Consider the following 24,959-nt stretch of genomic DNA (forward strand, 5'->3'; position numbering starts at 1 on the left):
AGATTTTTAAAGGGTTGTAAACACACAACACATACACAATATATACTACAAAGGCCTTTGGCCTCCAAAGCCTAAAATATTACTTGTTTGGCCTTTTTCATAAAACATTTACAGATCCCTACCATACATAAACACTAAGTTAAGAAGGACCTGACCTAAAAGCTCTAGGTCAGCTGAAGTTAATGAGTCCCCCAGTACTAAAATGGGGTACATAGTAGTTAGCTCAGGATAGGAAAGACAATTCTGATTAGAAAGGCAGTATAGCAGGGTGGGTAACAGTCCAGATTTGGAGCTAGACCAAGGGTGGGGCTGTGGGATGTTCAAATTGTCACCATACCTCTTACTAGCTATGTGACCCTAGTCAAATTACATAACTTCTGTGTCTGTTTTCCCCTTTATGAAATGGGGGTCATAGTAGCACCTACCTCATGGATGAAAGGCTTAATATGTATAATGTCCTTATAACGGTGCTTGTCATCTAGTGAGTGCTTAATGCTAACTCTTAGTCTTTCCAGTTCTCAATCCTCCCACACTGTGCTAAGGGGGTGTCACCAGCTCTTTTTAATTTATTTTTTCCCTTAGCCATGGGTTATTTCAAACAAGGTAAGGATTTATTTGGGAGAAGGAATTCAATGCAAAAAACTTTTTCCTTTTCCTTAAAGTTGGAGGGAAGAAAAGTTTAACTAAAATGGCATTATTATACATCCAGATTTTTATCTAAAAGATTTTATAAAATATTGCTTACATCAAAAAATGAAAAGTCCAAGAATGAAAGCTAAAAGTCCAAGGAAATACACAAAGGATTTCTTTGGTGGTGAATCTTTGGGGGAACTCTGAACATTTTTCCTTCATACCTTTCTATATTTTCATGACTGTCCATCTCTATTACTTTACTAGTGGGGAAAACTTACTAAAAATTTTTCAAATTCAGATAGCCTTATAGCTTTTTCTATTTGCTCTTCTGGCAATAATCATTTACTGATGAGAAAACTAAAATCCTCCAACATTTGGTCAAACTTAGTAGTTGGACAAATGGACAAATCACCTCAAATATGCTTTAGTTGAGATTCACTTCTGCCTTTAAGAGTTAGCTGATGGCTTTGGCAGCCTGAATTCCAATTGTTATTTCAACCCCACCTCTTCCAGATTGCTTTTAAAAAGTGAATTGTCAGCTGCAGTGAAGTATAACCAACCAATTTAAAACTAGCCTTTTAGTAAAAACAAACAAAAAAACCCTTTTGCTTAGCTCAGTAATTCTCAACTCTGGCTGTGCATTAAAATCACCTGGTTAGTTTTCTCGCCTGATTCCCAGCCAGACCCTAGCCCCAGGAAGTCTGAATTGTTCTAGGTAAGTTTTTAAAGATCTCCAGGTGATGCTAATCACCTGGAGTGAAAACCCCTAGCTTTGATCACATTTTTATTTTCTCCATCTTTGATGATACAATGAAGAGAATCTTCAGGATAATTACATATATGTTACATTCTTAAAAAAGAGTTAATACAGATAAAAGAATAATTGGTCTCTTATAGTTAGTTCACAGTGGAAAAATATTTTTAAAGCATTTTACAATGTACTACCTTGTAAACATTTCTGTATCTCACAGGCTTGCTTCTGGCACGGATCCTTCTGCGGCATATCCAGAAAACTAAAACAAGAAAAATGATTTTTATTTTCCTTTTTTCCATAAAGACTTTAAAGCCCCTCTACGTGGAATTTTCTTCTGAGACAAGCAGTATGCCCTTACAATTGCTGGAAAATAATTACACTAAAAATACTCTTCCCAAACACAGGATGAATCAACTGTATTTTTATAATATCCATTTCATTAGGCTTGGAAGATATAAATAGCTTTACATGGAAGAAAAAAACCTTGAATTCAATCAACTCTTTCTGAATACTGTAAACCAACGTTAGGCTAGAGGAGCCGACGGCGCAGCCTGGCTCTATCATTCGCAGAAGAAACCCTTGATAAATGATTAAACTCCTTGAGCTTTTTTTATTACTCATATATAAAATGGGAATCATACCTACCTCAAAGCATTGACAGGAGGATTAAATGTGATAAAGTATATAAGGTACATACAATAGTGCCTGGAAGGCAGAAAGGACTCAATACATGGTAGCTATTATTCCCAAGACTTTTTTTTTTTTAAAGTAAAACCTTACTTTTAATGTATATAAACTGTTATGACTACTTTAACTCAGGAAATTTTTTTACAAGTAGTAAATGTTTTCCTAGGAATCAGCAATATTTGGTGTTATTACTTCCTGAGAAAGGTGCCAGTTAAGCAGCTAAAATGGTTTTTCTTGAAGTTCTTATAGAAACCAGCTTATTTAAAATATCTGTAATCAGAGAATGAATTTAAGAACCCACAATTTTGATCAGCAACTTCCAGTAATTTGAAGACACGATTTCAGATAGAAAAAAAGGCCCAGAAGCCTTTGTAGCTAATTTCATCAATGCATATCTCTTTTCAGAGCCCTCTAAATACTCAGTAGATCCAAATTAGGTCAGTACTGGGATGGGAAACACTGGAGCAAAACCTAGGATATTTACAGGATGGGAGAAGGAAAGGCAGGTGAATTGCTGCAGGGCAAATAAGCGACAAATAGATGTTGATGCTGCTAGGAGCTGCTCTCTTCTCTCTAAATCAGTACCAAGTCCTTGGTGATCAGGGCATCTGTTCTGTAGAAGGTGCTGACTTTTGTGGGATTCATCAGATCCCAGGTCCAGCCGATGATGTCCATTAAGGGTTCTATGGCAATTTCCAAAGGAGTCAATTTCAAGTTACGGATCCTGACTAAGTGCTTTTGTTGACTTGCTTTCTGCCTACGTAACCTCTCTCTGCAGTTTCACTTGCAGTATTCTTCATGACCCTTCCTAAACTTCTGTTTCTTGAGCAGTTTTTCAACCCACTCCCTCCCCCCAGGCCCAAGGGTGGGTGCACTGCAGTAGTGGATGAAGTGATTGCCAAATACTGAACAGAACAAAGGAGCATATCTTCGTAGAATCCCAGCACCTGGAAAAAAAAATCATTAAAATCACCACAACTGAATAGAGCCAAAACAAAGAGGGGGAGGACGGAGGAGAAATAGAAATACATACCAGGTTAGTCATCAGGCAAAAGCTTAAGCAACAGCTCCTGTACTCCCCTGACCTGTCAGAAAAAGAAAAATTTATGGAGTACTCTGTTACGAGAGTCTCAATACAATGGAAAATAATTAAGCAACATGTGTACCATTAAATGATGCTGTATCTGCCACAAGCGAGAGTTGTTATCCATGTAGCGCTCCTCCGGGTAGAGTTGCCACATGAGAGGTAGCTGGGAGGTAAGAAGGTGACTTGGCCTAGCTGCGTCACCTAAGGGAACCTGAATTTGCTGGACTCGTGCCCTTAGGAAACTCGTCTCCTAATGGAAAGGAATGATCAAAAATAAAACCAAAGACTTCAGAATATTGAGACTGGAATAGAAACCAAGTTACTTGAAAGCAAAATCAAAGAAATAAGCAAAATGTAAACAGTTACCTCTTCCACGACGGCCACCCACGTGCGCTGGTATTCGTCGCGGTAGATACCCTCTTGGTGAACCCAGAGGTGATCGGGTGGAGCCCCCACATCCTCTCCTGCCATTCTGGGCTTTGGGTTCCAATTCTAGCCCTGCTTTTCTCCACCTAAGCCTGCAGCACCCGCGCACAGGACACAGGTGTGACTTTTTGGGTTTGAATGAACTCACCAGTAAGCAAGGTGATCTGGTAGTAGCAACCACTAACCAGAACCAAACCTCATATATGTCTATTTGCACAACCTAAATAGAACCAAGGACATCTGAAGCTTTCTGCAAGACAACTGAAGTGACACTCAGGCAGAGCCTCAGGTAGTGCTGCTGACTGCAAAGCGCTCAAGAATTTGGCTAGGTGAGGAGTTCTGTGGAAATGTAGGACTAGCACTACAGGAAGCGGGGCAGTGGTCTCACACGTACTGCATTCACAAGCGGTGTCTGGCAAAATGTAGTTAGCAATAGAATATGCAAAGAGCGTGCCTAAGGACACACTTATTTTGGCAGGAAGGCAGTATAACAGACACATGCATGCCATATTCCCCAGGTAAAAGCCACTTCCAAGCAGTTTCCATTTTAAAAGGTAAGATTCTGAAGGACATATATGCATGGCTTTCAGAGTTGAAATTGAAAGTTTGTTTTAAGGGCAAAGGATCTATTTATCAGTGTACTAAGAAAGTTTACAAATAGCGGATGGGCATTTCTAGAAGGGGATTTTCTTGTTAGGAAAAGTAAGCTAGCTTCATGGAATTTCTGAGCTGCAAGAGATTTTGGGGATCACAGTGATTTGGAGCTGAGTGAGTGCAAATGAAAGTTATCCATCTAGGTCCTTGTTTTATTTTACTAATTCTGCAGGATGTTACAGGAGCCCATGTTTCCATAGAGGACTAGGTTTAAATTTTGACTTCCTAAGCCAGAAGACCAGAAGCACATTTGAGAGGTGTAAAGGAAGCATACCTCCTGAAGCATTTGAGTGGTAGGGCAAACTCTCTCTATAATGATCCTCTGCCCAAGCCCCAGATCTCATTTTAGGACCTCACAATAACTTGATGTGCATTTGCATGAGTGAATCTTCTAGACTTTACTCACAGCATTATAGCGCAGTTGTACTGTATTTCTACCTTTGGCCAGAGTATAGATACGGCATTGGGGGAGCTGCCCCACAAAACATTAGGTGGGAAAGGAAATGCAGCGTGGGAGGGTGGTTGTTAGAGTCCTCAAAGTGAGACTGTCAAGAGCAACCAGATGCTTCACCCATTATACCCTGAGTGCATCTGACTCTGAGCCTGGTGCAAGCTCCTGTCTTAGTTTTCATACATATGTGCTCTCTCATTTCAAACTCATCTAAACTTTCTCCTTAACCAAATCCTGATTTCTCTCAATGGCAACACCACCATTCCTGATCCTGCAGACTCAAAACTTTTGAGTTATCTTGGATTTCTCCCTCTTATTCAGTTGCTACATCCTATATGTCACCAATTCCAGCAGGCACTACAACTACCACTGCAGTTGAGATCAACTTTCCCCAAATACCAGGCTCATTTCTTAGCTCCATACCCTTGCTATTGCTTTCCATTTGCCTAAAATGCCTCCCTGGGCCTCTCTGCCTATCTTAAGTGCTATTATAGCAGAGTCCAGGTGCCTGCCTCCTCTATGAAAACTTTAGAAAATTCTTGCCTCTTTTGACTACTGTAACATTTATATTTAAACAAAACCACCTTACACATTTGCTTTGCTTATTTCGCAAGTCCTGTCTTCCCGAAAGCACAGTACTGTATACTGCTCAACAGCAGGAATGACACAGTTCTGGGCACCCCAAGTCTCAGATACTGGTCAAGCAATGTTTCTGTGAACAGGTGTATATGTATGGTGGGTAGGGAAGGGAAACAAAGGAACGCCACAGTGGTTGTCATGATTGGCTACGTATATGTGGGTAGAGATTGATTCTCTAGGCATAAGCCTCTGGCTATACATAATTTTTTTCCAAAGCCCCCCCCTTTTTTCCCATTTGCAGATACAGTTGTTTTGCCTCTCCTCCTTCCCAGAGCTTTGGAAAAGAGAAATACAAACAAAAACCTGGTAAATACTAACGTCAAAATAAAATATATTAAATTCAGATTTCAAGCACAAAAGACTTAAATGTGGCCAATAACTGTTTTAAAAAAGTGGAAACCATGTGTTAAGGGTTTCAGGACCATCTCAACTTCATAGATAAGTCCTAGCAACAACCAACATGTTGACATTTAAATTTGTTTTGAATGGAAAGCAAAATTGCATTGGTTATACTGACATTAAAAGGAAATAATGCCAGTGGAATAGAGGGCAAAGAAATTGGAGATGATGGTCTGAGTTACTGAGTCACTACAAAGAGGCCTATGAGTTACTACAAAATATTATCAGAAGAAAGGCAGTGTGATGTGCTGCTGTGACCCGAAGGTCAATATGCTGGGCATCAGAGGGATGAGCCTGGGAACCACCTCTCAGCAGTATCCTGGATTTGTGTGTGCTACCATTCAGAGGGCATGCAGGCCCAGAGAAAGACAACTGCAGTGACCAAGGGACAGAGAAGTCACCATATGAGCACGAACAAAATCCTCAGCACAGAAATGCAAAGGCTGAGGGAGAGGGATTCAGATCAAAGCCTATAAAATCACAGGTTTTATGAGTGGAAAAATGTGATTCTTAGAAAACTTGCTCCCAACATTTTCCTTGGTCAAATAAGTTTGGGAATCTTGGAGAGTCATAAAGCACATTAGTGTAGTAACTGTTCTGGCAAGTTATGCAGTAAAGAAACTTTATGTTAACATTTCCCAAATTTATTTGACTAGAGAACATTTTATTTGCACATGATACTTGTTTACAAAATTCAGGACTTCTCGAACTAAGACGAATCTTTTAAAACCTCAACATAGACTTAGGTACAAGGTGCAATACAATACATGGAATATAAACTTGTGCAACTCAACTCAAGGAATACTGCCAGCTGCAAATACAAATGAGTTCCAAAAATGTTTAGATAACTGCATAACTTTATCATCCACTAGAAGAGATTGTCCCCATGAGGGTCACCTTGATTTCGGGGCCAGAGAGCACACTGGCCCAGACAGACAATTTCTTAGTAAGGCATTTTGTAAGTTAGGTTTTAAATGGGTGACATACAAGATAGAAGGGCTCTTAGGTAGTAATCTAAGTAAAACTATCATTTTTCCTTTACAGAATAAATTCTTTTGTGTCTTTTTAAAATAAGTATAGTTTGCTTTAATTGCCAGGTTGATGAACAGTTTTTAAACATTGATCAGTTGAATACGCTTATTTTATTAGAAGTCAATTAATAAACTCGTCCAATTACAATGAGTGAAATTACCAAGACCACAGGCCCAGGCCTGTGTACGAGTCCTGAGTCTGTCACTTACTAGCTTTGTGACCTTGGACAAGTTAACGTCTCTCCACCTCAGTTTCCTGAGGTGTAAAATGAGAATTAAAGAACATATTAATCACGATAGTCTTTATTTAGCATTCCTATATGTTTACATATATTGACTCATTTAATTTTCACAATCTTCATAGGGCGCTATGAGGTGGGCAGTATTATTATCATCCCCACTTAAAGGTGAGGAAAAGTAAGGCACAGAGAAGTTAGGTAACTTGCTCAAGGTCACACAGTGGGGAAGTTGTTGAGCTTGACTTCAACTGGGGCAGTTTACATGTACCAGGCATATAAATGCTTAGTATGTAGCATATAATAAGCTTGCCATAAATGTTAATAATTTTGGTCTACTCCAATTAAATGCCTGGAGCTGTAAAAGGCAGCCATGAGCATTAGAAAAGTTAGTGAACCTCATTCTGGAATATGAGATTGACTACCGCCGATAACAAACAAAAGGTATTTTTCTTCTTGAAAGTGCCTAAAGGCACTATATCCCATCACCAAATATTAATATCATAATAATAAGAACAGCCGTTCCTGCTCCATCAGGACGGGGCATACTAGCCACAAACAGTAACTGAAAATAACATATGATATAAAATTGAAACAAGAGAAAATTTAGACAGGTCCAATGTAACTGCACACGAAAATTTTCCAACCTTCATCATGATCAAATTAATTATAGAAAGATGTGCCACGTGATCCTTACAGATCGTTAGGTAAAAACGGAGGCTGCTGGCGTGCACATTACAGATCGTTGCACTGGATGGGGACCCTATGTGTGGGGAGACTTGGGTTGGAACTGACTTGGGAGAAAAGAGCAAAGCATCAACACTTGAAGTAGCACCTTGGGAATGTTCCCTTTCCAGTACTGCCATACCTGCCTGGCTTCAAAACTACACAAAGTAGAAAACCAAATCAAAGACACGAACACGGACGGGCTGTGGAGGCGGCACGGCATATATTGTGCTTTGATTTAGAATCGCTTCCAAAATCCACGTGTGATTCCTAGACTTGTGAGTTGGAAGATCTGTACTTTTATCCTTGGCACGTTTGACAAACCTCGAAATAAAATTACTTTTACATATATTTTCACTGTCTGATATCATCGAGACAAGGAGACCCGAGGAAACTTGCATTCTGGATACCTAATGTGATACATCCGAACTTGAATAAAAACTGAAGTTCTCCATTTCCCCTTCCCTGTATCCAACAAATAGCTACCTAAAAGCCTTTGTAGAAAGTAGCAGCAGCCAAGCTTAAGAGTGATACTTTTTCAGATACAGTATAACACTGTTTCTGCAAAAGGTTACTCACATGAATATAATGTTTCTTGGGCTAATTAATCCGCCTTGAGAACAGCTAGGCTAAAACTTCCAGGTCTCCCACCCTGGGCCACTCAAGCCAGGATCGCGACGTGAGCCCGGGGTGAGCCGAGGGGCATCCCGGGCCGAGGTCACTCGAACCGAAGTTATGAGGCGCGGGCCGGCAACCGGAAGTGGTCCAGGGAGAGTTGTACGAGATTCGGGGGCTGTGACTTGGAAATAAAACAAAATAAAATAAAACCTTAACTGTTTTGGGACTGACTTTCAAAAGAGCGTCCCCCTGGCTCAAGAGGCCGGCGTTCGCGGAGATGTCGTCTTAAAGGGCTGTCCCCCAAGCGTGTAGGCCGCGCACGGGTCTCCTTAGCGGGCGGGCAAAATGGGCGCCGGTACTCGGGAGGCGCCTGCCCAGGCGCCCGGGCGCGGCTCACAGAGTACGTCCGCCTGCGGCCCCAGAGCGCCGCCTCCCTGCCGCCCCCGCCGCCCGGCCTGACGCCCGGACCGCGGCCGGCCACCGCCCTCCGCCCCGACGGCCACGCCTGCCCCAAACCCCGCGGGCGTTTCCCAGGTGCTGCTGGGCGGGCCCCGCCCCCGCGCGCCAAGGCCCGCCCCCGCGCGCCAGCCTCGCGCCCGCTACCCCCTCCTCGCCCCCACAGCCCCGCCCCCACAGCCCCGCCCGCTCCCTAAGCCCCGCCCCCGAGGAACCCGCGCGCCGAAGGCCAGGCCTGGGCGGAGCGCAGAGCGCGGGGCGCTGGGGAGGCTGCGCCGCAGCACCCGGTTGGTCAGGACTAAGTGGGCCCGAGGCGGACGTGAGAAGGGTCGGGCCAAGATGGCGGTGCAGGTGGTGCAGGCGGTGCAGGCGGTTCATCTCGAGTCTGACGCTTTCCTCGTTTGTCTCAACCACGCTCTGAGCACAGAGAAGGAGGAAGTGATGGGGCTGTGCATAGGGGAGGTGAGTAGCTCTGTTAGCCTGTCCGGAACCCTGCTAAGCAGTCCCAGTGTGTCCCAGCGGTGGGTGCCAGCAGCTGCCAGGGCTGCGGAGGCCACAGGCATACTCGATTTAGATCCTTGGACACCCTTTACATAGCTCTGTCGCGGGGATCCCCGTTTCTTCTGGCCGCCTGACACTTGTTTAGTCTCCTGCGAGTCCCCGGCGGTATGTACAGGCCCCGGGAGCCTTGCCCTTTCTCCTGTAGCCTGGGGCTTCTCTTTAGATCTGCGCTTTTCGCCCCGTTGACCAAAACTGCAAGGCAAGTCAGAAAGACACTGGAGTATATTAAGGACGTCCGGGTATTACGATGCAGCAGCTGACCACGGTTAGAGCCCCTTGCCTCGCCTAGTCTTCCGTCTAGGGAGCAGAGATAACAACCAAAGCATTTGAAGGGTATCGAAGAGCCTAACAGAAGGTGCGGGGCTTGAAGGAAGCAAAAGTTTCCGCTGCATTGTGTTGAGGAGGGGCCAAAGAGGATGAGGAAATACAGTTTAGCTGTTTACGGGTCTAAAGTAATTCTCCAGTCTTTCATACCGTGTGCATGAACACATGACCTAATTGTCATATAATCTGCATATATATACGTCAAACAAACGTAATGTGATCAATAATGTTTTCTGCTTTTTCCCACTCTAGTTGAACGATGATCCAAGGTAAGACCGTATCTGTTTACTCATATCTTATAATCTCTAAGTCATTGTTAACTCAAAATTGTGGCGACTTTGACAGTATTGTGTCCGGATCGTGTCTTAAATTAATTACCATTATCGCTCCGGGGCTCTCTCGATGCAATTTGAGTTCCACCCCAACCTTGAACTTTGGTTTCTGCCTTACCTCCTATTGAGTTGAGATATGGGATAAACATCTTAATAAGCATTATCATAATTGTTGGGTTTTAGGGATGAGACAGGGTCTCGCTCTGTCGCCCAGGCTGGAGTGCAATGGCGTGATCTCGGCTCACTGCAACCTCTGCCTCCCAGGTTCAGGCGATTCTCATGCCTCAGCCTCTAGAATAGCTGAGATTACAGGTGCCCGCCACCACACCCGGCTTTTTTTTTTTTTTTTTTTTTTTTTTTTTTTTTACAGACGGGGTTTCACCATGTTGACCAGGCTGGCCTCGAACTCCTGGGCTCAAGCAATCTGCCCACCTCGACCTCCCAAAGTGCTGGGATTACAGGCGTGAGCCACCTCGCCTGGCCTTGCTCAGTGTATTTCATGTTCTGTCTCCCGTTAAATGCCAGTGAGATATCAGGAATTTTCTTTGTGACAGAGAGCATATACGTTTAGAGGCATTTCCCCCTGTTGATCCATTCCTTCACGTAAATTGACAGTTACATTGCCTTTCCTCCTGATGGACCTCAGTGATCTCAGAGATCCCCAGTAGCTTCAATGCTTGACGTGGTGAAACCTTTTGGTAACGTTTTAATTTAAACTTCACATCATAACATAGTGTACTTCTCAAGCCCACCTCCTTAATTCCCAGGATTCCAGGAATTTAGCTTTGTCTATGATAACTTTATATACTCAGCCACTTGTGCATGTGTCCCAGATTGCTTCTAACAGATATAGAGTGCAGCTCTAGTCTCAATTCAGTTTCCCTCCTCTTCTTTGGTCTCTGCTAAGATTTCATTGCGAAAACAGTTAATCCTGTTTTTTGCTTTAATTCCTTTTTATATTCCAAACCCCACTTCCTTTTTTTTTTTTTTCTAATTTATTCCCAGTAGGAGTGACTCCAAATTTGCATATACTGGAACTGAAATGCGCACAGTTGCTGAAAAGGTATGTGTGCTAAAATTTTGCATGATGGAAACTTGCAGTTGGGGAAGGATTTCTGTAATCCAGTGATCTCAGCCAGAGTATGTGGTTTCTGGCTGGATGAGATATTCTTTCTAGTAAAATCAGAATCTGCTCACTAGGAATGGGACCTAATTTTCTGTTCTTTGTAGCAAATTGTCTCTACTTGATCAAGATTAATAATCACTGTCAGTACCACCCTCTTGCTGCTCTCCTTGCTGTCACTGCCTGTTTTCTGGCCCTTCTTCCACTTTCCTTGAGACTTTGGCATGTGGTTCACATCACTATTACCTCTTTATCCCGAATTCCAACATCTACTCATGCAACCCTCTCTTCTTAAACAGGCAAACTAACCATAGCATCATAGTTCTTAGTCTACCTTGACTTTTTTCTTGTCTGCACTCCTACACCACCTTTTTTGGCATGCTCTAGCCTTGATGGTCTAGCGTAATGCTTCTCACTTAATCGTGGTATAGGACTGGTTATTGTTTTCCCCAATCTGTCACAGACTGATGCTTTTGTAAAATACAATAAAAATGAATTATTTCCCCCTCCTCCCACCAGGTTATCAGGCCACAGCTTCATCTACTTATACAAACTTCACCTTAATCACTTTGCATCTCTTCGCATATCAAAGAAATAAGTCCTCTTCCTATCCAAAGCTGCAGCTTCTTCAGAGACCCTGTTTATCAATGTTCTGTCTCTTTTCTGGGTCTTTTCCCTGTCACCTGGTTCTTTTAGGATAAAAATATGCTTAAATTACTCTCGTTTTCAGAAAGGAAAGCTACTTCTTAATCCTGTATCTTCCTGTAGTCACTACTCTTATATCCTTCCTTTAATAGCCAGACTTCTTAAAAGAATGGGCTACAATTACTACTCCTTCACCTTCCCCAGTCAAACCCACTGAGGTTTGGTTTCTAATTCTACCTTCGGTGGATTATTTCCTGGTGCTTATCTTAGTCTTTCTCCTTGAATCTCTGAACTTTCATGGGTTTCTGTTGGTTTTGCTGTATTCCTTTTATTCCTGTTTCCCCCTTCCCACAATCATTTGTGGACTTCTCTTCCTCCTCTGTCTATGCATTAAATATTACTCATTCCTCTTAGGCACTGAAATCTCTGACTAAAGTAAGAAAGAGAGAAAGAAACAATTCACCCTAGGCATCAGTTACTATGATACATTCCAAATCTTAATAATGTAATTTTATTATTCAAGATTTCATGCCCTCGTCTTGAGTTTTATGTCAGTTTTTACTGTCTAAATTAGATATTAAACTTTATTAGTTAAGCTGCCTTTTTAGTATTGCATAGTGTATTTTTTATCCTTTTATTTGTAGCCTTTCTATGTACTAATATATAAAATGTGTCTTATTAGCGGTAAAAACTTTAAAAAAAAATCCAGTGTGATCATCTTTTTAAGTGGAGTATTTAGTTGAAAAGCAAAACAAAAATAAACCACAAAAAAAAAGAAATATAATGTGAGCCTTGAATGTGAGCCATATGCATAATTTTAAATTTTTTAGTAATCACAGTAAAAAGGAATAAATGAAATTAATTTGAAGGGTGTATTTTATTTAACCTAAGTATGTGAAGGATTATTATTTTAATATGTAGTGAATATTAAGAAATGTTGAGATATTTTATATTCCTTTTTTCTCTTTTGTGTTGTCTTTGAAGTCCATGTGTATTTCATACTTGCTGCACATCTGAAATCAGACCTGTTGCACAGTGAAAATCTATAGCTGATTTCAAAGGCCTCCTCTCAGATTTCACCCTTGTCCCTTCAACATCTGATAATGTTAAGCCCACTCTTTCCCCTGAAACTCTTGTACCATTTCATTGTTCTGGTTTTGCCTTCTTTGTCTTCTTCCCTGGCCCTTCTTGTTCTTCCCCACACTAAATGTGGCCACTCCCCTTGATTCAGGCCAAGACCTCCGCTCCCTGACTCCACACCTTTTTTGTCCACTCATAAACGCTTTATTGATTTCTGCATTGATTCTGTTTGAGTCTAAGCTATAATCCCACTTGCCTGCTAAAAATTGCCATATTGTATATCTCTCATCCCAGATTATCTCATCTGAAAACAAGCTCTTCTTTCCTTCCTGACCCTTTCTAAACTTAGATCTGCCTCACATCTTCTACCTAGTTTCAACCTTGAAACTTTAGAATCATCTTTGACCGTTTCCTGTCTACCATCACCCATGGTCCATAAGCTACCAAATGTTGTAGATTCATTCTTTTTAATGGGTCTCAAATCTGTTTCTTCCATCTCTGCCATCTGCTTAGCCCAGTACTTCATTGTTACTTCATCTACAGTTTATCTGAAATAATTTTTTTCCTTTGAGTTCATCCTGCAAATTATGGCTTGGCATTTCAGGTCTTGTACATTCTCACTCCAACTTTCTTAGCCTTGCCATCTGCCATTTCACCTCAAGCTCTGTGTCTAAATCAGTTGGCCAAGTTGTCTCCCAGACACCTCATTCACACTTTACTACTTCCATTTGGCACCTGTAGAAATGTGTTCCCCCCACTTCCCACAGTAATCAAGGAATAGATACACTTGTCTGCCTTTTCTGTGAAGATTTTTTTCTTTTTTAGATTCATATCCTGCTTATGTAAAAGATTACTTTTCTAATGTAAGTGAGTTCTTTCCTCTGAGCTCCTGTATTAGTCTGTTATCACACTATAAAGAACTCTCTGAGGCCGGGTGCGGTGGGTTATGCTTGTAAGGTCCTGAGGTCGAGGCGGGCCTGAAGTCAGGTGTTTGAGACCAGCCTAGCCAATTTGGCTACCAAAAAATACAAAAAGCCAGGCGTGGTGGCATGTGCCTGTAATCCCAGCTGCTGGGGAGGCTGAGGTGGGAGAATCGCTTGAACCCAGGAGGCAGATGTTCCAGTGAGCTGAGATTGCACTGCTGCACTCCGGCCTGGGCAACAGAGTGAGACTGTGTCAAAAAACAAACAAACAAACAAAAACTCCCTGAGACTGGGAATTTATAAAGAAAAGAGGTTTAATTGATTCACAGTTCCACATGGCTGGGGACGCTTCAAGAAACTTATAATCATGGCGGAAGGTGAAGGAGAAGCAAGGCACATCTTACATGGTGGTAGGAGAGAGAGAGAGAGAGTAAAGGGGGGAAGTGCCACACTTTTAAACCATCAGATCTCCTGAGAACTCACTCTCACACTATTATGAGAACAGTGTGAGGGAAATCTAACCCTACAGTCCAATCACCTTTCACCAGGTGTCTTCTGTGATATGTGGGGTTTACAATTTGAGGTGAAATTTGGGTGGGGACATAGAGCCCAGCCATATCAGCTCCTATGGCATTGACTTACTACATTATCTTAGTGGACTTTCATGAATGACAACTTGCCACTCAACCATGTTGTTAGCACATTGAACCCTTTGTCAGCACCCTGATTTATATTCCTTTGTGTGACACAGTGTTTTGTACATAGTTGTAAGTCAAATAATTACTGGTTGATCATTCCAAAAGTCCTTCCTTGATCTAAATATTAGCATATATATTTTAAATTTTTGTGTCTGAAATGTGTATATTGAGGTTGGGTGTCTTTTATTTGAAACATTTCATTCATGAGAAAAGTGTCAGTTTTCTAAAATGGAATATTTTATCTGATATTATAATAAAATGAAATCCTATAGTTGAAGGGGGATGTGTTATTGGAGAGAGCCATAAGTAACCATTTCTGTGGATTTTCCTTTAGGTTGATGCCGTCAGAATTGTTCACATTCATTCTGTCATCATCTTACGACGTTCTGATAAGAGGAAGGACCGAGTAGAAATTTCTCCAGAGCAGCTGTCTGCAGCTTCAACAGAGGCAGAGATATCCTTACTGGTCGATAGAAGCTTTTATGTGCTCTGGGGTTCCTGGGCCACATTGCTGCTTGCTTGCTGCAATCATCCTACTTTAGGTGGTTTCACAAATTTTCTTCCCTTAGATCCAATTGTTTGGTTATTAGAATTTCTCTTTCTTCTTTTGAGTGGGTTTTATTGGAAGAATTAGAAATTTTCTGACATTCCTGCTCCTAAGTGCCAAAAGATGTCAGGGTCCATCACTGTGACAATGAACTCTGTGTGGAGTCCCCTCCATCTTCCTCCCTAGTCTTCTCTCCATTCCTCCCTGCCCCTCCTTCCAGTTTTCCTAGTATCATTTAATTTCTAGGCCATTTGCTACCTTGGTCTCTATCCTCTTGAGAGATTCTCCTTTGTGACTTCCTTTCAAAAAATGCAATGCTAGGAACTGAATGCAATGTTTCATGTTAAATATAACCCCAAAATGATCAAATGGGGCATTTGTTTCCTGTGATTTGTTTCAGTATGTTACTGAGTGCCCTGACTGGCGCCTCGTGAGTGTATATGAAGCTGATCCCCATCCCGCTTTTGTTTTCTTGAGGAATGCCGTCAGAAGTTCTGGTAGTTTCCTCACATCCTTCCGCTTCAGTGATCTGCTGAATGCTCAAGTGGGACCCTCAAGTGCGGATATGCAGGCTGTCTCTGCAGCTCTCCTCTGTGGTCCTCTGCCCTGCAAACTTCAGCTGCAATTACTATTTGTTAAGCACTTACTAGGTGTTTGCCAGGCACTACGCTAAACACCGTGTGTGGATTATTGCATTTACTCTTCACTGCTCTGAAACATTATTCCCCTGCCTCAGTCTGCAGCTGAAGAAATGGGCTAAGAGAAGTTAAGTAGTTTCTCTTGTCATTTGAAAACTTGAAAATATATCTTAGAAATATGTATAAAAAGGATTATTTTAATATAAATAATTTGCAGGAAAACTAATCAGCATTTTACAGGATAACAGCAGCAGTCTTGAAAGTGACAACTTCTGACGATTTAGAAAAGCTTTTCAGATAGCACATTGGTAATGATTCGAGTGATCAAACATCAGCTAAATGAAACTTGAGGATGTAACTATATACGGCATTGGAAACCATATGGTTTCTAGTTTAAAAAATTTTGGCTTTAAATGGGCGTTATGGGAAACTCAGCATTAACCTTATTTCATTCTTTTGTTGCCATTAAATTGCAATAAGCTTATTTTAAACTTCAGGGTGCTTTCTGAGCCCTTATAGGCATTAGAAAATTTTGTTCCCACATTTTGAAAGTACCTTGACAGACACACAGGTTGGCTGAACTGACAGGCCGCCCCATGAGAGTTGTGGGCTGGTATCATTCCCATCCTCATATAACTGTTTGGCCTTCACATGTTGGTGAGTATCATGGGGTTGCAATGTTTATTGTTCTCAGAAATTAATATCATGTTTCCTTCTCCATTACATAGGGTATGGTTATTTTAAACCAAAATTCGACTGTCCTTAAGCAGACGTCACTATTTTGATTTATTTTGTTATGTATTAAAAGTAATTATTTATGTCATATTGATTGTTTTTAATAAGTCTGTCAGTTGATATAAAAAAATTAAACTGTTAACTGAAAATTGCTGATTGCTGAATATCATTACTGTCCAGGATACTCCCATTCTGCAGACTTAAAGGGCAAAATTTGCAAAATTGATTTTTACAGTTGCTGTTTACGTATAGTCCATTGGAGCTCTCAATATACATCTTTACCCTTCTAATCGGTGTAATGTAACTAAATTGCTTTCTCTCTACCTTTACCCCTTTTTGAGAATCATGATTTTTTTTTTTGTCCGTATCTTCCTCTCCAGAAAGGAGAAAAGTAACTTGGGGAGAGTGAACTAATATTCACGAGCACTTAACTATGTGCTAATGGTTTACAAATGTTTTCTTCTCCAATCCTTGTGGCAACCTGTGAGTTAGAGATCTTACCCCCATTGTACAGAAAGGTAAACAAAGACTCACATGAATTAAGTGGCAGAGCTGAGGTTAGAACCCAGGTCTGACTGCCCAGCCTGCTCTTCCCACTGTGCTAGTACTAGTCATATGGGTTTGACTTGATAGCAAGTTCTAAATTCGTTTATGCTGTGATACGAATGGCAAAAAATCATCAGTGGTACAGTCCCAGACTTTAATGAAACATGAGTGGTCCTAAGAAATACAGTATTAATTCTCAGTCTTGGGTGGGTGAGGATGTTTCTCAGAATCACCTGAGAAAGCTTTTATAAAATGTACCTGCCCCAAATTAATCTTTCCTAGACCGTAACTCAGACCTACTGTGACAACCTCTGGGAGTAGGTGTTAGGTGGGGATATTGTTGAACACCCCCAGTTAAATACTGATTTAGAATAAGGGAGATGACAGATCTACCTTCTCCCAGAATTGCCAAATTTTAACATTTTGCAACATTTGCTGTATCATTCTCTTTTACATATATGTATATACATATATGTATATTCCTGAAGTATTAGACTAAGTTGCAGACATGGTACCTTTTACCCCTACTCTGCACTATGAATTTCCTAAACACAAAGAAATTCTCTTACATAACCATGGTACATTTATAAAAACTGGGAAATTAACATTCATATAATACTATTATTTAAATTACAGACGTTATTCAGATTCTTTAATTGGCTCACTGATGTCCCAATAAAGTTGTTTTTATAGCTATTAATATGTTCCTGTAAAGCCTTAATGTCACTGAAAAAATTCAGTGTCTGATTTGTTTTCCTGTCACTGTCAACACTGAAATCAGATTGGCCTAAAATTTTTCCCATGGTAGTGCCATCAGCCAGAAAGAATGAAGTACCAACCACTAATGAAGAAAAGTTTGACACATATATTACTGAACAATTATTTTCACTATAGTAATAAGTTACAGTGGGAAATAAATACATAAAATTTGGTGGTAAAAAGAAATTCCCTACGAATTTAAGGAAAAAAACCTTATAAGTATCTGAAGCAGAGCACCCAGAAAGTTTCAGAGTTCAGAGAACAATTGAATTCTCTCAGGGGAGAAGATCTGAGCCATTAAACAAGAACCCAGGTAGGTGTTTGTAATGCAGCAGTAGTGGGAACATTTCAATCTTTATAGCAGTTAGGAAAAAAAAAAAGGATATTGCAGAACGTAACTGAAAAAAATCAACTCTAAATTATGAAATGATTAAGGAGCCATGTGCTCCATAATTTAAGACAAAATAGATTTGGAGTCCAGAGTGTAGAGATCCTACCTGAACAAGTATTAGAATATGCAATAAAGGCTATGTGTATAGAAAATTTAGAGAGTTACCACAGCATGAGGGTTGGGAATACCAGCTTTGATTTAGTTGGGGACTAGGTCTGTGTTAGCATCTTGTTTCAGTCACTTACCAGTTGAGAAAATATTTTAACTTGTCTGTGCCTCTCTAGTTTCCTCTCTGTCAGAAAAGAACATAGTCTCAGAGTTGTTAGGAGCAGTGTATGAAATCATGTATATGACACCTTGTCCAACACTTACCATGGTAGCTGTTCACCTATAAAATGAACAAGAAAAGAAAGATGCCAAAACATTTATTTGTAAAACTCTCAAGGACATGGAGAGAGTGTATGAAATATCTATATTGAAGGGCAGACAATATTCAAAGGATTAACAATGAGGACACATCAGGTCTCTCACCTGAGATCTCAAAAATATTTACAGGCTGGGCATAGTGGTTCATGCCTGTAATCCCAGCACTTTGGCAGGATGAGGTAGGAAGATCACTTGAGGTCAGAAGTTGGAGACCAGCCTGGCCAACAAGGTGAAACCCTATTTCTATTAAAAATGTAAAAATTAGCCAGGCATGGTGGCAGGTGCTTGTAATCTAAGTTACTGGGGAGGCTAAGGCAGGAGAATTCACTTGAACCTGGGAGATGGAGGTTGCAGTGAGCTGAGATTGTACAACTGCACTCCAGCCTGGGCGACAGAGCGAGATTCTGTCTCAAAAAAAAAAAGTACAGTAATGAAACTATGGGTACAACTAAAGAAAAAAAATTGCCCAACTGAGCTGGCATTCACACTCATCTCCAAACAGCCTTTTAAGAAGTAGTACCTTATAAATGTATGCAATTATGATTTGTCAATTAAAACTAATATTTAAGAAAGTAAACAAATGGGAATAAAAAGAATTGAGTCTAACAGAGCCACTGTATTGCAAACCTCAGAAAAAGTGAGCAATGAATAAAAACTTTAACTACCTTTAACAGGAAAAGAATTCCAAGCTGTGGTAAAGAATGGCAACTGAGAAAGAGTGAAATCTTTTTTTCTGTTAAAAGAAAGGTATAATTTTAGTTGGCGAGGGAGAGTGATGTGACCATTTCAGTGCTTTTTATGATAAGGTAATTAGTGCAATTAGGTTAAGTTCCAGTGGGCTAGGTAACACTGCTTTGAACATAATTTAAAGGGATCATTCCATAAAACGATTCTTCAGGAAATTTACTGGATACTTGTATGGAATAATAAGGTCATGGCTCCTGCTGTCCTAGACCTTAATGATTTTGTTGAGGGGAAAACAATGAGTAACATGATAAAGAAGAAATGAGATGTCGTCCATATAGAACATTAGTGCTTGTAAGTATTAACAGGGGAAGCACCTATAAAAATAAAGCCTTGGGATTAGGAAAAAAGAATAAGATTGTCTTTTATTAAAGACAAGCTGCAAACCTAAAGACTTGAAGAGAAACTAACAAGCTAGGTTAAGCCATATGGGGAAAATAAAGACCTGCCATCATAAGCTAAAGGGTAAGTGAGAGAAGATAGGTTATTCATTCTATAACAAAAGGCACAGTAGCTAAGGAAACTAATGAGACTGAATTATGTGCCTTACCATAGCAACACTCATGTACACAGGATAAAGTTTTACATGTAAGGAAGGGAAACTAGTTGAAATAGAAGAACTTGATAATCCACTTTCAGAATGTATTCATTCCTTCAAAAGAACATAAAGTGAGTTGGCCTTGGGTTGAGGTTGGCAGCGGAGGGGAGAATGAACAAAAGCAAGGGTAAGGTAGGACAAGCACACATACAAAGACTTTAAAATTTCATATTAAAAGAATTTTAGTCTTACAGAAAAATTTCAAGAATAGTATGAAGAACTAGATGCAACAGTTGTTAACCTTTGGTCGCATTTGCTTGATTATATTCTCCCTCCCTCTCCAGCATACACACATGCACATGTGCACACGTGCTATTTGAGAGTGAGTTGCAGACATGATGCTCCTTTACCTTTAAATACTTGATTGTGTATTTCTCAAGATTAAGGTTATTTATTTCCATAACCACAGTGCAATTGTCAAAATAAGCACATTTAATAAATACAATCTTATTGTGCAGACTACACAGAGCTTATTCACATTTTGCCAGTTAACTCAATATTGTCCTTTATGGCAGTTTTTTTCTTTCCGATCCAGGATCCAATCTCAGATCATGCATGACATTTAGCCTTCATGTCACTTTAGTCTCCTTTCCTCTGGACCAGCTCCTTAGACTTGTTTTCCTCTTTCATGACATAGACATTTTAGGAGATGGACTATTGCTCCATGTCTGCTGTTTGCTTATGACTAGGATAGGTTACACACTTTTGGCATGTGGTGCTAGGCCTTTCTCAGCGTCTCCCATCAGGACATGTGTGATTTCTCTGCCTCACACTAACATTTTCATGCCGCTGATGAGGCAGAATTAACAAATGTGAGTCAAATGGGAAGAGGTGATAACAAGCCTCTTCTCAGCTTGTCCATTTGTTGAACAGATACTGAGGACTTGCCCATGCCAATTGGTAATAATATCTGCAAAGCCAATTCCACAATTGGGAAGCTGTGCATGTTCCATGATGTCTCTGATCAGTATGCTCCTACTTTCTGCATTTCAAACCTCCGAATTCCCCATTTCTGCTTTCACGTTCAGCAATGTTATCTAACATTGCTTCCCACTTTAATAGAGAAAACAGGAAGTTGTTTTTTTGTTTTTGTTTTTGTTTTGAGATGGAGTCTCGCTCTGCTGCCCAGGCTGGAATGCAGTGGCGCGATCTCGGCTCACTACAAGCTCCACCTCCCGGGTTCACACCGTTCTCCTGCCTCAGCCTCCCGAGTAGCTGGGACTACAGGCACTCGCCACCACACCTGGCTAATTTTTTGCATTTTTAGTAGAGATGGGGTTTCACCTTGTTAGCTAGGATGGTCTTGATCTCTTGACCTTGTGATCCACCCGCCTCAGCCTTCCAAAGTGCTGGGATTACAGGTGTGAACCACCACGCCAGGCCCTAAAAAGTTTTTTTAAAGTAGGATAGGCCAGGTGTGGTGGCTCATGCCTATAATTGCAGCACTTTGGGAGGTTGAGCTGGGAGGATTGCTTCAGCCTGGGAGTTCAAGTCCATCCTGGGCAAGATGGTGAGCCTCTGTCACTTAAATTTTTTGTTTTAATTAGCCAGGTGTAGTAATGCATGCATGTATTTCCACCTACTCAGGAGGCTAAGGTGGGAGGAACCCTTGAGCTCAGGAGTTGGAGGTGGCAGTGAGCTGTGATTGCACCACCATGAGCCAGCCTGAACGACAAAGCAAGACCTTGTCTCTTAAACATTTTCACCACGTAGCTCCTAAAAGGAAATGAGAAGGCCTATTTCTGAAATGTTTCCATGTCCCCTTGGGGACATTAAAGAGACATTAAAAGAGAATGTCTATTTCAGGCAAGAATAATAAAATGGGTTTTTAATACTACATATGGTTATTTCATCATATTTCTTAGGAATGGTGCTGTGTAATATCACAGTGCACAAAATCACAGATTCTTCAAGAAAACTGGTTCTTAAATACCCACAAAGGGGCCCAGTACAACCTGCAGCCTGCTGCATGCCTGTGACATTTAGTCTAACAGCTTAACTAGCCCTCTGCTGTACTTGCCATACAGAAAAGCTGAAACCGCTGGTTTGCGGGTCAGTTTACGTGGTCTAATCCCTGACCTACTTTCTTCCTGAGAGACCCAACCAGAGGAAACTCTGACCAAAAGAGCATCTCTTGTGTACCAGGCTGGAGTTCAACAGAAAACAGATAAACAACCTCCAACTTGTTGTCCCTGGGTCTGAAGTCACATCCTGAAGGGTTTGGTTACACCAGTAATGAAACATACATGGTTTCCTATTGCTTTCCCTTCTTGATCTCCCTTCTTAATTTCCGGTGAGGATAATGTCACCAGAAGGTTCCATCTCCCTCTCTCAGTAACAGGGAGAAGTGAAACAGGCAATCGGATCTCATGCAGGGTCTTGGCTTGAGCCTTGGGGCAGTTTACAGAGTTTCAGTCTTGACCACGGAGATCTTTACCAATTTGCTGGGTAGGTCCATGGCTGCCTGGTTCCCCCAAGACTGCTTTGCCATGACTCTGAGGAACTGCTCTTTGGTAATTTCAGGAGGTTCTTTCCATTTAAGGGTTCTTCAGACAAAATGTCTGAAGTGCTGTCAATATGAGTTTTGGTAGCGGCCAGCCTGGGTCTGGGAGCAGAGGGATAGGACGTACCCTGCGTGGTCATGCCCAAGGGATTCTGATTATTCATCCACAACACACCTTGGGAATCATGAACCTCCCATCTGTGGTCACAGCTGTCTGTCTAGTGCTGGCTGATGTCCAAGCTAACAGCTGCCCCACTGGGAAACTTCATGCTGGTCACAATGGCATCTGCATCCTTTAAGGAGGCCATATCTGGTCAGAAGGCATGTCCGAGAGAAAACAGTGTCTGGAGTGACTTTTCCCAGCAACATGCATGGGATGTCCGCATTGTGTACCCAATCTTGTAGAGAACCCCACCTGCCCGCCTGCCCTCCCTTCCTTCCTCCACTCCTCCCTCTCTCCCTTCCCTCCCTCTCTTCCCTCCCTCCCTTCCTTGCCCAGGCTGGAGTGCAGTGGCGTGATCTCAGGTTACTGCAACCTCCGTCTCCTGGGCTCAAGCAATTCTCCTGTCTCAGCCTCCCAAATAGCTGGGATTACAGGCGCATGCCACCATGCCCGGCTAATTTTTGTTCATTTTGAGTAGAGATGGGGTTTCACCACATTGGCCAGGCTGGTCTCAAACTCGTGACCTCAGGTGATCCGCCCGCCTTGGCCTCCCAAAGTGCTGGGATTACAGGCATGAACCACCGCACCTGGCCGGCCCCTTCTTTAGGAAACCGAGAGAAGCCCCTGCTCACAGCACCATCTGGTGGATCCTTGTGTAAGAACTGGATTAAAGCTCTTGTAAAGTCCAGAGGAAAGGCGTTCCCAGTCTCTCGGCTTCCTCTCTGAATGGGCCTGCCCCCTTGAATAGGCGGTCGTCTATTCAAACCAGGCAGCCTCTTGCAAAGCACGCCCATCCCTGTTCTCGAATTACCCTAGTGTTGGCCAAATAATCGGCTCTGAAGGTTCAGTCCACTTTATATAGCCGATCCTCAAAAACATACAGCAAGCAGCAGCTGTTCTCATCTAGTATATCCCAAAGATGGCCAGGCGAATGCTCCGATGTCATTAAAGCATCTCATACCTCTGTTGGAGGCTTCTGAAATAAGTCTTTGGCTGTTCTGAGAGCACCAATAGGCCTTTCACTCAGAGAACAGAAGTAGATTTGCGTCTGGACCGGAAGCAGAATGCCTGAGAGAATATCTGAGCGGATACTGAGGGGCAAGGGTGAGTGGTGCAGGGTCCGAGGCTGCTGAGATGAGAATGAGCGTCCATAGGATGACAGCTCTTCAGGGGCAGCAGTGGCTGGAGTGGGTCCCTCTGAGCTCAGGTGGTCTCCCAAGGGGTAGCCAATGCTCAGAGCGGGTACATCCATTACGATGGGGTGCCAGAACGATCCCTCCCGGAGAAGGTTCGCCGGCGAGAAGAGTATGCTTTCCCACGGGGGAAGATGGCGGTACAAGGGTCATCCCTGGGAGGGTGACCAAGGCCAGTCTGAGCCTCTGGGGGCCCAAGGTCGGGGACTCTTGGTAGCCAGTGGACGGGCAGGGCTGACTCGCTTTGGCAGACTCCGTCTCAAAAAAAAAAAAAAAAACACACACACAACCAAGTTGAAGCGTCAGGGTAGACAACTATAGTTCTGGAGTTCAGAGTGGAAGTCTGGGACTGGAGATTGTTGGGCAGGAGTTGAGAGTGGCTTCAAAGCCACGAAACTAGATGAAATCCCCCAAAGAGTGACGGTAGAGAGACAAAAGGACTGAACACTGACCCTGGGCCACACGAATATTTGGAGACTGGGAACATGAGAAGGATCCAGCAACAGAGACAGGAAGTTAGAGACAAGTAGAAAGAGTGAGAACGTGAGGCAAAGTGAAGACTGTTTCAAGAAGGGAGTGATCAGCTGAGATCAGGTAAATTGAAGACCAAGAATAAATCATTGGTGACCTTCACAAAAAGCAGTTTGGGTGACATGATGGGGACACTAGTTGTTTTCAGTGGTTATAGATAAAATTGAATGGAAGTGACGTTTATGAAGCACCTTTGATGTGTGTTAAAAATTTTGCAATTTAAAAATTACAGAAACCCTATGAGAGAAGGCATGATGTTTATTCTCATTTAACTGATAAGGGAATAGGCTTAACAGTACCAAGAATTTTACCAAGGTCATATAGCAGTACAGAGACCATTTTTACAACGCTATGCATGTTTAGCAGTATTTTCAGCCAATTCCCTTTGTACTCATTGCTGAGTACTGTTTGGTGTCAGTCTTTACTTAGGAAGACACTGGGGAGAAGTCAAAATCCAGATCAAAAAGGTATACACACAAAGAATGTTGAATGTAAGCCATTGGGCAAAACTGTAATCGGCAGTGTTTCATGGTGACATGTGATCTTTTGTATCCTTTATAAACAATGGTCTGAAGACTAAATTTAGCCTTTGGAGTTTCACTCTCATTGCCCAGGCTGGAGTGCAATGGCACGATCTTGGCTCACTGCAACCTCTGCCTCCTAGGTTCAAGCGATTTTCCTGCCTCAGCCTCCCAAGTACCT

At 41.9% G+C, this 24,959-nt stretch overlaps 3 protein-coding genes across 7 annotated transcripts in view; 1 reads left to right on the forward strand and 2 right to left on the reverse strand.

Annotated features, from left to right (window-relative positions):
* Positions 1-24,959, reverse strand: part of CMC4 (C-X9-C motif containing 4) — a 540,756-nt gene that overhangs the window by 815 nt on the left and 514,982 nt on the right. The window contains exons 2-3 of one of the 4 annotated variants that reach the window (XM_050775529.1): positions 8,573-8,683; positions 1,579-1,646 (exon numbers count right to left, since the gene is read on the reverse strand). In XM_050775529.1, the coding sequence (XP_050631486.1) occupies positions 1,579-1,636 (58 nt within the window). In that variant the 5' untranslated portion in view covers positions 1,637-1,646; positions 8,573-8,683. Of the gene's footprint in view, positions 1-1,578; positions 1,647-8,302; positions 8,966-24,959 lie in introns of those variants that run through there. The other 3 variants (XM_050775526.1, XM_050775527.1, XM_050775528.1) reach the window with 3 other exon arrangements.
* MTCP1 (mature T cell proliferation 1) lies at positions 1,580-5,540 on the reverse strand. Its single transcript, XM_050775525.1, has 4 exons — positions 3,528-5,540; positions 3,241-3,411; positions 3,108-3,159; positions 1,580-3,021 (listed from the first exon to the last, which is right to left on the reverse strand). The coding sequence occupies exons 1-3, from the start codon at positions 3,630-3,632 to the stop codon at positions 3,112-3,114; spliced, it is 324 nt and encodes a 107-aa protein (XP_050631482.1). The 5' UTR covers positions 3,633-5,540; the 3' UTR covers positions 1,580-3,021; positions 3,108-3,111.
* The window catches only part of BRCC3 (BRCA1/BRCA2-containing complex subunit 3), a 49,134-nt gene continuing 33,204 nt past the window's right edge, over positions 9,030-24,959 (forward strand). The window contains exons 1-5 of one of the 2 annotated variants that reach the window (XM_050775486.1): positions 9,030-9,259; positions 9,935-9,951; positions 11,023-11,077; positions 14,818-14,937; positions 16,238-16,325. In XM_050775486.1, coding sequence (XP_050631443.1) covers positions 9,137-9,259; positions 9,935-9,951; positions 11,023-11,077; positions 14,818-14,937; positions 16,238-16,325 — 403 coding nt within the window. In that variant the 5' untranslated portion in view covers positions 9,030-9,136. Of the gene's footprint in view, positions 9,260-9,934; positions 9,952-11,019; positions 11,078-14,817; positions 14,938-16,237; positions 16,326-24,959 lie in introns of both variants that reach the window. The other variant, XM_050775485.1, reaches the window with a different exon arrangement.

Source organism: Macaca thibetana, chromosome X (genome assembly GCF_024542745.1).
Source record: "Macaca thibetana thibetana isolate TM-01 chromosome X, ASM2454274v1, whole genome shotgun sequence".
NCBI lineage: Eukaryota > Metazoa > Chordata > Mammalia > Primates > Cercopithecidae > Macaca > Macaca thibetana.